This window comes from Prosopis cineraria, unplaced genomic scaffold (assembly GCF_029017545.1).
Source record: "Prosopis cineraria cultivar Desert tree isolate PC_DT_omini unplaced genomic scaffold, ASM2901754v1 PC3, whole genome shotgun sequence".
NCBI lineage: Eukaryota > Viridiplantae > Streptophyta > Magnoliopsida > Fabales > Fabaceae > Prosopis > Prosopis cineraria.
This window is the reverse complement of record NW_026555334.1, coordinates 44,364,717-44,378,701: the sequence shown is the minus strand read 5'-3', so window position 1 is coordinate 44,378,701 and position 13,985 is coordinate 44,364,717. Positions and strand designations below refer to the sequence as shown.

Below are 13,985 nucleotides of genomic sequence, written 5' to 3'. Positions count from 1 at the left end.
TAATTTTATTTTTAAATTATTTTTTTGATGATAAAAAAAACCCTCCATTAATGAATCATTAACTTTACTGTTATATGTTGATGTGACATGTACGTGGGTGGTCATGTACAGTAATATATAAAATTTTGATCATATTTTTTGAGTTTAATTTGCTTGAATCCTGTTTTCAATAACATTGAGCACTTTAAAGTCTTTTTTTAAAAGTATTGGATACCTTGAAATCTTGTTAAGATAAAATTTAATAAATATTGTTAAAATATTAACTATTTTAATATTTAATAATTGAAATATTGTTATTTAAAATATTACATCACCTAATTTAATATTTTATAATTTTGTATTAAAAATGAAGGGAATGAATCTCAAAATTAATGAAAATTTTTTTCTTCTCATCTCTCCATTTTTTTTCTTGTTAATTAACTTTTTGTATAGCACATTAATAGAATAATCGATGTCTTTCAAATAAACATTTTTGTTAGTCCTTATTGTTATATTTTTGATTTTACTCATAACACTGCAATGTACAAACAGAGAGTATTAAATTTAGGTACTGAAATATTTTGGACAAAAATCGTTAGTTAACTAAAAACAGTAAGGAATTTAAATAATATTAAAAATATAAGCAAGTTTTGATGTGCGCAAAAAGTATAATGATTTAAACACTGTCTCAAAAAAAAAAGATCAAAGATTGATATATATAAAATAAAAAGTCATCTACAAATTTATAAAATGTTAGTTTGAGTTGTTAATATATAAAAAGTAACTTATAAATTTTGAATGAATATTTATAAATAATATTATTTAAATTATTAAATAAGTAAATATTTAATATTTTAATAATATTTATTAAATTTTATTTTAACAAGATTTCAAGGTACTCGATACTTAAAAAAAAAATTTTAGGGTGCTCAGTGCTCCTATAAAAAAAGTTTAGGGGTAGATTAACACGAAAGAACATGGTCAGATTCTTACTTATCATTGTGCGTGCACTCTACGACATGATACATCAACATATAACGATAGAGTTAATAATTCATTAATGGAGGAGTTTTTTGCTTCTTGAAAAAATAATTGAAAGATAAAATTACCTCACTTAAAAATATAGGGTGTTTAGCACTCTTAAAAAATAAATACAAAAATAAAATTAAACCTTAACCTAAAAATAAAATATGAAACATCAATGTAAAAGAGATGACCTTATTTTTACTTGAATGACGAGCTATTGCACAGTGAATAACATTTTCATTTGAAAGTCTGCAGCTTTTATTTTGACAGGAGAAATGAGACATAACATTGTGAACGAAGAGCTGACATTTGAAAATATAAAAAGTTTTATTTATTGCATACGAGATTTTGAATTGCCAGGCCAGGCTATCAAAACACTGCTATATGCTTAAATGTGGACAACACAAAAATAAAAAATTGAAGTTTCCTGAGCCACACTTCGGACCGTTACTCCTAAATCCTGGCCTCGGACTCACGCTCCCTCGCGCTGTCACGTTCCTACAATTAATCATCAGCCACATTTCTGTGTTTTTCAATTAATCATCATATCAATTTTTTTTTTGATAAAAATCATCATATCATATTCATATTAATAATTGACTTTCTGATTTCTGGCTTTCCTATTAAATATTTTTCATTCTTTAATTGAAATTAAAATAAATATAGTAGTATTATTTTCCAAAAATCCGCCACCAAATGCTACCTGATTTAGATGGAGTCTATGGAATGACTCAAATATCCTTCAAGTCTTTAGAAAATTGTGAGCCACTCAGCAGTTGCCGCTGGTAATAAAGGCTATGGCCAGCTGCAATTCGGCACAAGAGGAGCGCTTGAATTCCCCCGTCTCTGAAAGAGACAAACGAATTCAAAACCAGAAATCACTGCATCGAGGATATGATTTGTCCAGCCAAGGGCTGAAGAGTCTCTAGGCTGGGAAGCGAAGCCTACACTCTGCATCAGCCGGGGACGAAGACAGTGGACGAGTTAAACGACTCTCTCCAACACTTTCAAGTTTGAATCAGGTCCTCCATTGTTTCCCCCGTTCTCTCTCTCTCTCCCCCCCCCCTCTCACGCCCACACAGCCGAGTTCCACTTTCCTTTCTTCCTCTCTGTCGGTTCATCTGCTGGCATAACCTCAATATCCTTCTTCTCTTTTGAAAATATTGACGAATCGCTTACAATTTGTCATCCTGATATCACCATATCTGTGGTTCCGTTTTCTTTTTTCTTCTCCCCCCCCCCTTTTTTTTAAAAAGGGAAGAGATATGATGCAATTTTGTGTTGTTAACTTTTTTCATTTGAAGTATTCCTGTGGTCTGTTTTGAAAGGACGGGAATGCCTCTATATGGCTTTTACGATGCTTCTGCGGTCTTGTTTTTGTTAATAACGAAGAAGCGGTATCCATCTCTTGTCGGTGCATTTGATTTTGACCCTTCATGAAAATACCATAAACTTGATGCTTCAATATATTTTTGTTGATATCTTTTAGCTATAAAACGGGCTGCTTATTTTGCTGCCTGGAAAATTCAAGGTTCCTTTTTGTTGTTTTTCGATATCGGTTTTCATATATAAAAGGCTTCGGTGATAACCAGGAGAAGAGTGACGTAGAAGATGGCACAAATGAGGATGAATCAACCCTCACACTGGTGGTGGCTTGACGATCACAGTACCTCTAAAAGATCCCCATGGCTCCAATCCGCTCTCTCTGGTATCATTTCTCTTCCTCTGTAGTTAATGTTCGATTAACTTAGGTGTTTACTCTGAACCCGTGGAAAGTAGAAAAGTTTCATTATTCGAAGCCCTGCAAATTTTGGGGAAAATATCTGCAGCTGAGCAATTCGCTTGATTGTGAGCATATGTGTTGGGTTGAACCGTATGATGTATCTTCGTGGTTATGGTTCATGGCCTATCCAAATTTAATGTTGCATTGATTGCTTGAGGATCCCACTAAACATTTGTCTGGCTCTGTTATTTGGCTTTCAATTTGTCTCTAAATGTTGTGCTCGTAGTATGTTGAAGTTTTGGGCCCACGGGTGTTTTCCGGAATGATACTTGATTTTCCTTATGGCATAGTATGATCTATAAACGTAAGCACTTGGGAAGCTCAAACCACACGTTGTCAAAAGAGTGAAGAGGAAAGCAGGTGTACTGGTAACAAGAAAAAAGGTTGTGGGCCTATTTTAAGAAGCGTGGTTCCTGCTTGTTCCTTTCGAGCTCTTTTCTTTTACTACTTTTTGCCTCTAGATTTAACCGTTGCGATTACCCCTTTTTTCTTTAGTGAGCTGAGACTTATGTCTGGACCTCTTTGTGGCCACATACCGGAGGGTTACAACGGCTAATGATTTTAGCAACGAATCAATATATAAGATTAAAAGGAATGCGAAAAACATGTTGATATTTGCCTGTTTCTGTGTGTTGTGTTGATGACAGAGCTAAATGAGAAGACAAAGGCGATGTTAAAATTGATTGAACAAGATGCGGATTCCTTTGCGCAACGTGCAGAGATGTATTACAAAAAGCGACCAGAGCTTATTAGCATGGTTGAGGATTTCTATCGGACTCATCGCTCTCTTGCCGAGCGATATGATCAAGTCAAACCTGATTCTGGATTTCGCCTCCTGATTTCAGGAGGATCTCCTTTTGCCTCGGCCAAGTACCAGTCCGAGAAATTCATGACTTCCACCGATCGCAGTTATGACAACTCCTCTGAGAACTGTGATGTGGAGGAGTCTGCGGAGTCTGAAGTTGAAGATCCTGAACAAGATGAGGAAACTGAATTTGACAACTGCGCAGAAGGGGAAGCTCCTTTTCTGGCCGTGAATAACGAAGTCAAGAGGTTAGGTGAAGAAGTCAAGAGACTCGGAGAAGAGAACAGGGTCTATAAGGATCAAGTCGAGCGGAAAGACGCCATGCATAATGAACTGATGATTTTGAAGGAGGAGGCAGAAAGACTCAGAGAAGAGAGCAGGGAACAGAAAGATGAACTGAAGAAGAAAGATGCCATGAGCGAGGAAGCAATGATGTTGAGGGAAGAAATAAGGAGACTGAGAGAAGAGAATAGGGCACAGCAGGATGAACTGAGGCAGAAAGATGAGGAGAAGATAGAGGTGATAAAACATCTGAGTTTGGCAATAGATGTGATCAAGCAGGAGAATTCAAAGATGAGAAACTTCATTGCTAAGGACTGCGCCAAAAAATGGAAGCACCCCTTCGAGTTCAACAAACTCATGGGAGCATTGTCCGGGAAGCTGTTTAATGGATATCCATGGAATCAGCCCAGTGTTGTAGCTCTCTAGATGTGATTTACAAGTAGGCATGCAGCGTTATACCAAGTGGAAATGCACCCCTGTATATCTTCGAAAATCTGTATTTAGGATTGTCCGGTGGAAGCTTCATACATTTTACTAGTCCGTCTTAGATCTAAGTGTAGTTGTGTAATTTGACATATTTTCCTTCTAGCAAAGACAAGCCAGATAGGGTATGTTAGTGGTCCTTACTTTTGTCACCGAGTTATATTGTATTCATACCCATCGTCTCAATTTATTTATTTATAATGCCTCCCCACTCTAATTCCCATCTCTTTTTGCTCCCCTGAACTGTATTCCCCCCCCCCCCAAAAAAAAAACCTTGTTTCTTGTAGCCAAATGCGCGCATTAGTCATCAAAAGGCTCTCGGAGCAACATCAAAGTGATGAGTGATCTGTGGTCCCTTATCTCCCTTCGGTCTCTCGAGCGAGAGGGGATTGCATTTGACAGGTGTTATACTTTCCTACAAGAAATTCGAAGAAAATTTCCAGCATACATAACTGAAGACAGACACCAGTTAATAGTTAAAGATAACTCTTGCCAGGCTTGAAAGATTGTTGATATTGGTGAAGCAGCATCATTCAACAGTGCCTCATACAATGTACCAAAAATAATAAAAGAAAAGGGAACGCTCTAATAGCGACAAGAACAATAAAGTAGAAACAGCAGCATCTACTCAGATTCACATGCCATGAGGCTGGAGCACCAAGCAAATTACCAGTAAAGCCAGATATGAGAGGAGATTCAGAGGGAGAGATGAAGAGCGTGAAGCAGGGGCATCATGGGCTGGCATAGACTCTGATGGAGGAAACGCCATTACTGAGCCTGGAGTACCGAAGGCGTCGGGATTTGGAGGACTCGGGCTGGCAGGGATGGTGGGCAACGAAGAGTCAGAAGGAGAGTAAGCTGCTTTACCAGGAGAGGGAAAGAGAGGCTCAATATCTGGAGAGAGAGGAGCAGAGACCAGAGGAGCAGCGGGTGATACTGTTGGTGCCGCTGATATGGCGGAAAAACGCACACTCGGTGGACAAGCCAGGCATGACGAACAATTGGACGCCATCAAGGCCAGGAAGATTGCAGGGAATGGCCAAAAGGAAGCCATAAATGATGAGAGAATCAAATATATGTTGACTTAATAATGGGACTTTAACTAATGTGTCTGCGAGAGAGAAGGGAAAACAAAAGTGTCGTGGAGAAACCAAGGAGGAGGTTCATGATTGAGGCATTAAAAGGAGCCTTTAGATGTGGTGGTGGGTGGGGTTCACTGATAATTGGTATCCTGTGCTACGAGACAAATTTGGTACGTGATTTCCTTCTGGACCACGTGAATAATCGGTGTCTGTCTTTCCTTCTCACCATCTGTATGCGAGTTTGAACCCAAAAAAAAAAAAAAAAAAGCTACAGAGGGGCCGACGAAAAGAAAACAATTCTTCAAGGATCTCAACAGAACAGTCTGTTGGGTAATTTCCCAGGACGAGTGGTCTTTCCTCTCCTATCTCTCCACACTGTGCCTCTGCTCTGCATGTCCTCTTTCTGGGCATGTTTTGCCAATTCCAGAGCTCAAGAAAAATAAACTTCACAAGGACAAACAGCGAGCGAGAACTATAATAACTGCAACAAGCCTGAAGTTAAATGAATAAATGAAGTTAAATAAAGGATGGGTCACTTGTTAGCACTTACTAACATTATAACATACATGGCTATATGCTGCATTTGGCGTTGGTGCTGATACCCTGTCGCGTATCACTTTATAAAGTACAAGATGGTCTAGTTATTTATCAGACTGTTTAAATAATTCAATTGCTCACCTCTCCCACTCCCGACTCCTCACACAATAGCATACAATCGCACCCTTCCTCATGTAATAGACATTTTTTTTTAATAAAAAGAAATTAACAGAAAGCAATTCCCATACATACATGTTTATTTTTTTTTTGGTGAAAATATATGCTTCTAATTTCATTTTCATATAAAATATCAAAAAAAATTTACTAACAACCCATGATTTTAAAGTCATATCCATCGGACTGCCATCCAATCAAGTTAGCGATTTGGTTAGCAAAGAAAAATTATTTGGAAGGTTGGGTTGGGTTAGACCACCCTGGATCAACTCTTAGATTGAAAATCAAAATCAAGCATTAGACCAGTTCAAAATGTCCTCCTTTTTTCTTCTTTTAACCTTAAGATTTTAACATTTCACCCCAACAAATGAGCAATTTTTTCTTTATTTATGCAATGATGGAACTACATATGCGTGAGGAGGGAGCAAATGCACCTGCTCACATGAAGAAAATTACGTAAATGGTATATAATGATTACAATATTGCACCCTTAGTTTTAAAATTTTGGACACTTTAGACTTAATAAAAAATATTTAAGTTTAAATTTTTTTTAAATGAATAATATTTTAACTCATATTCCATAGATTTAAATCAAAAAATTTAGAGTTATTTGACATATTATAAAAAAAAAGGGTCAAAAGTTGTTTATTTTATAATAAAATCCAAACACAATAAATTAAGTCATCTTTTTGAATAATAGTTTTCTTTTATTTTTTTTTTTCAAACTAAACTCTATCAACTTTTTCAGTAAATTTTTGTCCAAATAAATACTCAGTATATTTTTTTAAATAACAATATACATAATTTTATTTATGTTATTATATTCTTTGTCTACATAATTATTTTTAAAAATTATAAATTAGGTTGTCTCGCACCCTAGACTCTAGATCCTGGATCCACTATCGTCTTTATGTGACATCAACTCTCTTCCATGGCTAGCCTTTAACAAGAGGAAAGAAGAAGAAGAAGTAGAAGAAATTACTAAGGAAGAAGAAAGAAGGAAAGGGTTAAAAAATCAGTGTTGCAGGGGAGAGGACGAAAAATTCAAAAAACTAGCTGTTCAACTTGAAAAACATAATCTGAGTATCAGCGAGAAAAGGACGAAGAGTCTACATTCTCAAGTGATGCGCATTGCTTCGGCCATCAAGCCTTTTTAGTTAGTTTTTTTAAATAAAATATTAATGTTAACTTGTATGGACGGCTCCAGCACCCGCAAGGTGCCACAGGATTGTCCTTCAGATGCTCTAATCCTTGAAGGAAGAAAAATGAAGAAACAAAAGAAACACCAAATAATGGTGACTCACCTCCTGTGCCCGACTACCTTATGCTAGAAGATGCAGAACCAGAAGCTAAACCTCAAGTCGCAGAGATTACTGAACAGATCATGGAGGAGAAAAGTGACCAAGAACATACAAAGAAACCCCACCCAGCCTCCTACCATGGTTCCCTACTGGGTTTCAACGGTGTTTCTAATCGGGCAAGGCACTTAGATAGCGACAATTTTATTGATAAAGAACAAGAATTTTTTCTAGAAAATGCCAGAACCTGCAGAAGAAGTTAAAAAGCTGATGGAATCTTGCCCAGTTGTCTAAATATCCCAAGAAGAATTTAATGAATGGTACCAGCCATGGAATTATGCTCCGGCAGTCACGGTTTTGCGCAGAAGATACAACCTCTACGGCATCAAAGAATGGTTATCTCGTATCTGGAACATCAATCTTAACAGCCTAGAAGTCATTGATCTACCTAACAAATACTTCTCCAATAGGTTTTTGGATAAAGATTTATAGTAGCAGCGCCACAAGAAGGTATTGTATGAAGGCCCATGGTCTAACAACATTGTGTGCTTGTTCAAAGATGGTCTTCGTTCTTCGATCCGCACCATAACCCCTCGGGAAGAATTTCTACGTGGGAAAGAATACCTCACATCTCTATACACTGTTACAATGGGTATTTTATCGCTAGACTCGGTGACTGTACAGGCAGGACTCTATCGGATCTTATGGCTAAAGATGCTACGATTGAGAGGGGTAGATTTGCTAGAAATTGTGTTGAGCTTGATCTTCAAAAGAAATTAGTTCGCAAAATCATGGCAGCGGGCAACATCTTCAATGTGGAATATGAGGGACTTGGTTTGATTTGCTTCAACTGTGGTAGATATGGTCATAAACGAGAAGCCTGTCCCTGGAAGTGTGGCTCGAGCACTTCTGTTAATGAGGGGCATACTGAGAAGCAATCTAATGCCATGCTGGAGAAGAAAACCCCCATTGGTGATGAATTTTTTGGCACCTCGATGTTTGCATCCGATGGATACTGTTCTCGGTTATTGAGGAAGTGCAACCAACGATCCTTCCAAAAGAACCAGAAAAGCCCTGATAAAAAAACCAAAAAATAAAGGCTTCACAATCTTGGTTTGCTGCGCTTGCAGATCTGCGGGACGAGGAGGAAGAAAGAGACTTCCAAATCCTCGAACAAGATGGAAAAAGAGAGCAGCCTGTCGGCTGTGGTAAAGAGCTTGTTCCCAATAAAGAAAGGAAAAACTTGATCGATACACCTGACACTCAATGGGCAGAGGGCTGGAGAAGAAGTTCTGACAAGAGAGCTTTTTTTTTTTTGCTTTTTTTTTTCCCTTCACATCAAGGACCGTGAATTGTTCCGGATATGTTGGATTCATTATTCACCTAATTTATTTTAAACTAATTTAAATTTTCATTTAAGTAGGGCCTTCTTTGATGAAGTTTCACATGTATCATTGACGAGACATTCTTTGCATGCTCAACTGTGTTGCTGCATGCCCTGAGATTCAAACTCGAGTCCCTAAATTAAACTATCTAGGTCCCTAACTATTAAGACAAGTGGCCATTGGTGACAAGAGAGCTTTTCATAAGCAAAAGGGAGGATATCCTGTGACAGGTAAAGGGAATATTAAACCTAAAATTAATAACAATTGAAGCCTACTTCAACCCAATAGAGCAGCTAGGAATGATGTTATCAAAGGTAGGACTAACATTGGCCCAATTCACAAAAAAGGCCCAAAGGAGATGGGCATCGACTTGATGTCGTGGTAAGTGAAAATTTAGGTCAGATCAATCCCTTTTATTTAGTGGATCAGAAACAAAAGAATAAACTCATCTCACTTTCCCCAGCTCTACCATCGCATAATCAGCTTCAGATTTCAGTGCAAACCCGCGTTGGTGATGATCAGAATGTACTCGTGTAAGAAATTCATGGTCGCCCCCTAACTCTCCGTTACAATCACGCGATAACGGACCTTCCTTTTTAAAACTGTGGAGCTTCAACACTCTTTTAGAGAGTGCATTGGATTATATGTGCTAATTTTATTGCTAAGGATGCTCCGAGAACATCAAGCAGGACCTCGTCTCTATTCGTTTTGGGTTCTATTTAGATGATTTGAATAGGTCCAATAGGACCGCTAGTACATAACCAGTAAACTCTCAAGCTTTTGCTTGCCTTTTCATCCAAAAATAAAATAAAATATTAAAAAAATAATAATAACATTTCTTTAAATTATATAAATGATAATTTAATTTTTTTAAAAATATCATAATTTTATTAAAGTTTTTTAAAATTTTTTTGTCATCAATAAATTTATATAAATAATTAAATTATCATTGTTATAAATGACCAAATGCCATGTCAGGAACTCGACATGTGAACTTGTGATTTGCTTTTGTGTTATTGCTAATATAAAAAAAAAGTTGTGATTATTTAAACAAAATGTGTTATTTTCAACATTTATAGCAATATCAAGAAAAGTTGCTTAAATAATCATAATTTTTATTTTTATATTAGCAACAATGCAATGACAAATCATAAGTTCACATATCAAATTGCTAATATTATTATAACTATTGAAAATAACAAGTGTCAATTAAAAATTTGGTTTAAATAATCATAATTTTTTTATATTCACAACAATGCAATAGCAAATCACAAGTTCGCATGTCAAATTCTTGATATAGCACTTGATCATTTACAACAAGGGCAATTTAGTCATTTATATAAATTTATTAATGACAGAATTTTTTTAAAAATTTTAGTGAAATTATGGCATTTTGAGATTAAATTTTTATTTATATAATTTAAAGAGCTTTCATTATCATTTTTCCTAAAATCTTTTACCTTTTTTATATGTATTACAAATAGATTAATTTTTGCGTATAAATTTTTTGTTGTTATCTTATTTATTATATTACATATATCAAAAATTTAATATTTAACTACTTTAATTTTGAATTAATTTTATCATTGTGAACTAACTGAAAAAATATATTTTCCATTATTTCTTTTTTTTTAAACGAAAATATTTTCCATTATTTCTATTCGACTATGAATGGACAGCAATTTGACCAATGAATCATGAATTGATATTTCAATTGGCCCAAAGACTAATTTTATTTTTAAAATATTGTGATAGCTGTCATTACTTTTTTCATGTCACAATAATGCAAATATAAAGGAAATCCTAAATCCTTAATAAACCAGAAACAATGGAGATAAGTCACAGGAAGGACATGACATCGAATTGCATGGGAAATGGCAGCGCGTGAAGAACGAAGGTGGAGATGGGGCCGTTCGAAAAATCTCATGTTTTCCTTCTAAAGTGATTGGTAAATTGTCAACTATTTATATCAATAATATTTTACCACAACTATCAAGTTGAGATGGCCGAGTTGGTCTAAGGCGCCAGATTAAGGTTCTGGTCCGAAAGGGCGTGGGTTCAAATCCCACTCTCAACAGAAACTAAACTTTTTGTTTTTAATTTGTTTATGTGACGTGCACGTAGGAATTTTTTTAGTGGCACATGTGCGCCTTCCTGGATCACATATTTATTCGGTAATCTTGACGGAGCACCTCCTCGCACCTCGACGACGATGCAGGAAGCAGCCGTCATAATCGTGGGAGCCGGCACTTCCGGCCTCGCCGCCTCCGCCTGCTTAACCAGACAATCCATTCCCCACATCCTGCTCGAAAGGGAAGATTGTTATGCTTCTCTATGGCAGAAATATGCCTACGATCGTGTTTGCCTCCACCTCAGGAAGCAAGTTTGCCAGCTCCCTCACATGCCGTTCCCTCCATCTTACCCTCATTATGTTCCCAGGAAGCAGTTCATCCAGTACTTGGATGACTATGTCAATCACTTCCATATTCGCCCTTCCTACCGCAGAGCCGTCGAAGTAGCCCAATACGATGAGGCCCATGACCTGTGGACAGTCCAGGCTAGGAACCGAGACTCCGGTGAGCTTGAGGACTATGCCGGGAGGTTCTTGGTGGTGGCCAGCGGCGAGACGGCGGAGCCTCGCGTGCCTAAGGTTGAGGGTTTGGACACTTTCAAGGGGAGAGTGCTTCATTCAACTGGGTATAAAAATGGAAAGGATTTTAAAGACGAGAATGTTTTGATTGTTGGATCCGGCAATTCTGGAATGGAGATTGCGTTAGACTTGGCCAACTATGGTGCCCGACCTTCAATTATCGTTCGAAGCCCGGTAATTAACTACATAATTTTTGTCGCCAACCTGAATTCATTGATTCTTTTATTCCGAATTTGTTAATTGGCTGGTTAATCTTGCCAGTAGACATATCAATATATTATGATTTGTAGGTTCATTTTCTTACAAGGGACATGATGTATTACGGCTCGCTTCTGTTAAAGTATCTGTCTCCGAGCACAGTGGAGAATCTGCTGGTGATACTTAGCAGGATCGTGTTTGGGGATCTCACCAAGTATGGATTACCTTGGCCTAGCGAGGGTCCTTTCACCATGAAGATGAAGTACGGCAAGTTCCCTGTAATTGATGTAGGAACCGTCCAGAAAATCAAGTCTGGAGAGATAAAGGTATATGGTGCAAATACACGTGGCACCTGAATGTGAATTCACCTCCTTTATTACTGCTCCTGCTGTTTAGATTCAATCTGGTTTTGTCATTTTGATAATTGAACTAAAGGGTTTCCCCGGTTGTGGTCCATTCGATGCGATCAAATCCCAAATGATGAATTTCGAACATGTTTTGCCATTGGAAAACTCGAGGCTGAGCTCTATATGCCAGAGCAGAGCCAGTTAGCTCTTAGCTAGTAGGATAAGTTTCAGCTTGCATAACCTCGGACAGGCTTAATGTGTATGAAGGTGATATGTGTGCATATATGTGTCTGAAGGTGTTGCGGGCGGAAATAGAGCGGATTGGAGGCAACGAGGTAGTGTTCAAGGATGGCAAGTCACTTCCATTTGACTCGATTGTCTTCTGCACAGGCTTCAAGAGATCAACTCACAAGTGGCTCAAGGTAAATGCATGTCATATGAAATGTATCCATTCATCTCTTAAGACACAGTGGTGAAACCTCAAGAAGAAAATACATGGCATCCGTTTCCCAGGATGTGCTGTTGACCAATTGGTGTTGACTTTTGAACAGGGGGATGGGCATCTTCTGAACGAGGACGGCCTTGCGAAGCAAAAATTCCCAAACCACTGGAAGGGAAAGAACGGTTTGTACTGCGTTGGACTGGCACAGAGGGGCTTCTATGGAGCCAGCTTCGATGCACAGAACATAGCCAACGACATTGCCTCTCTATTGCAATCGCAAAGCGACAGAACGGATCATTGATTGTCGTTTATTTTCTTTGCGTGGGTGAATTGATTCCGTGCATACCATGGAACTCTTCGTCCCAGAAGTTTATAATACTGATGTAGAATTGTAGATAGAGGAGCCAAATCTAGTGGATTCCGTGTCCATGTTCAACCCCGCCTACTCAAGCTCATGACATTGGATTGACTGTAGAAATAGTTCCCACTCTTCCCATCACGTCACTTCTATGTCATGACATTTTGCGGATTAGGTGAAAGAAAGCATCCTGCCGCGTCAGCCAACGGGCGTCTAGGGGCTTCCTTTTAAATGTCGATTGAATTTTAGTATGTTCGTCCCTCAATTGACACAAACAGAACTAGCATGCACCCGTGTAATACGGATGGGGGAAAATGATAACGGACGCAATTTTATGCAAAATAATAAATATAGTTAAAAATATTGAAATTATATATACAGTGTACTCCATCCAGTTCAAAGCATAAGCTATTTTTTCAACTAATTAATCTTGGACTAAAACCTAAGTAACTTAGTATTTGTAGAATTTTTTTCTTTCAATTTTACCAATTATATTTATTAACTCGAATTAGTGAACTTATTGTGAATTTATGATCCTCTTTTCACTTATAATAAACTGGATCTAGAAATAAAAATAAAAAATAATATATATTTCTGTAAAAATAAGATTTTTATTGATATATAAATTATTATTAAAAACTCTTCATATTTTGATCCGTAGAAAATGGATTAGGTTAGTCACTCGTTTGCCTTGTGATCCAATATCACAGATCGCCTCCCTGTTGGCTGGCTGGAGGCTTTGTGGCACGGTACCACTGCCGAGTACAGAACACGTTTTTAATGACTGTGAATTCCAACTTCAAGTAAAATCAGTATTTCATTCAGACATATAGACCTTCTTGAAGTTTAACTAATGTGATAAATTAGTTCTCTAACAAAAATAAATAAATACCTACTATGACTTTATTATTTGAGATATGACCTCGGTTTACAATTTACCGTCTTTAAATCTGTACTTCTAATTTAAGATAGGATGCTCATTATTTATAATTATTAAAATATCAGACTTAAAAGTTACAGACATCGAATGTGTTTTGTTAGAATATTTATCGTGTGGAACTTCATACTTAAAATTTTGAATTAATAAGCTTTATTTTTATTATTGTTTAATTTAAATCATAGCAGACAAAAATAGATACTCCCTTGCTTAAAAAAA

General features: G+C 37.0%; 3 protein-coding genes and 1 non-coding gene across 5 annotated transcripts; 3 read left to right on the top strand and 1 right to left on the bottom strand.

Moving 5' to 3' along the window:
* Positions 1-1,816: 1,816 nt before the first annotated feature.
* Positions 1,817-4,575, top strand: LOC129305950 (protein NETWORKED 3A-like). Of its 2 annotated transcripts, none has more exons than XM_054946189.1 (3): positions 1,817-2,027; positions 2,598-2,713; positions 3,436-4,575. In XM_054946189.1, the coding sequence occupies exons 2-3, from the start codon at positions 2,617-2,619 to the stop codon at positions 4,299-4,301; spliced, it is 963 nt and encodes a 320-aa protein (XP_054802164.1). In that variant the 5' UTR covers positions 1,817-2,027; positions 2,598-2,616; the 3' UTR covers positions 4,302-4,575. The 2 variants fall into 2 exon arrangements, with proteins under 2 accessions (XP_054802164.1, XP_054802165.1); XM_054946190.1 differs by lacking the exon at positions 1,817-2,027 and adding an exon at positions 3,079-3,171 and having other exon boundaries at positions 2,592-2,713.
* Positions 4,576-4,827: 252 nt separating this feature from the next.
* LOC129305951 (classical arabinogalactan protein 26-like) lies at positions 4,828-5,544 on the bottom strand. Its single transcript, XM_054946191.1, has one exon. It carries the CDS (start codon positions 5,410-5,412, stop codon positions 4,993-4,995), a length of 420 nt encoding a protein of 139 aa, XP_054802166.1. The 5' UTR covers positions 5,413-5,544; the 3' UTR covers positions 4,828-4,992.
* Positions 5,545-10,830: 5,286 nt separating this feature from the next.
* TRNAL-AAG (transfer RNA leucine (anticodon AAG)) lies at positions 10,831-10,911 on the top strand. Its single transcript has one exon. It is a non-coding gene; the product is annotated as a tRNA-Leu (tRNA).
* A 52-nt stretch (positions 10,912-10,963) lies between these two features.
* Positions 10,964-13,080, top strand: LOC129305949 (probable indole-3-pyruvate monooxygenase YUCCA10). Its single transcript, XM_054946188.1, has 4 exons — positions 10,964-11,658; positions 11,775-12,008; positions 12,326-12,451; positions 12,581-13,080. Exons 1-4 carry the CDS (start codon positions 11,047-11,049, stop codon positions 12,770-12,772), a joined length of 1,164 nt encoding a protein of 387 aa, XP_054802163.1. The 5' UTR covers positions 10,964-11,046; the 3' UTR covers positions 12,773-13,080.
* Positions 13,081-13,985: the final 905 nt, after the last annotated feature.

What these genes read in the sequence shown, in the direction of transcription:
- LOC129305951 (XM_054946191.1), bottom strand. Translation starts at nt 5,412, where the DNA reads ATGGCTTCCTTTTGGCCATTCCCTGCAATCTTCCTGGCCTTGATGGCG.
- LOC129305950 (XM_054946189.1), top strand. Translation starts at nt 2,617, where the DNA reads ATGGCACAAATGAGGATGAATCAACCCTCACACTGGTGGTGGCTTGAC. An exon ending in GCTCCAATCCGCTCTCTCTG is followed by an intron (nt 2,714 to 3,435) that starts GTATCATTTCTC and finishes TGTTGATGACAG; the next exon opens with AGCTAAATGAGAAGACAAAG.
- LOC129305949 (XM_054946188.1), top strand. Translation starts at nt 11,047, where the DNA reads ATGCAGGAAGCAGCCGTCATAATCGTGGGAGCCGGCACTTCCGGCCTC. An exon ending in CAATTATCGTTCGAAGCCCG is followed by an intron (nt 11,659 to 11,774) that starts GTAATTAACTAC and finishes TATGATTTGTAG; the next exon opens with GTTCATTTTCTTACAAGGGA. An exon ending in TCAAGTCTGGAGAGATAAAG is followed by an intron (nt 12,009 to 12,325) that starts GTATATGGTGCA and finishes ATGTGTCTGAAG; the next exon opens with GTGTTGCGGGCGGAAATAGA.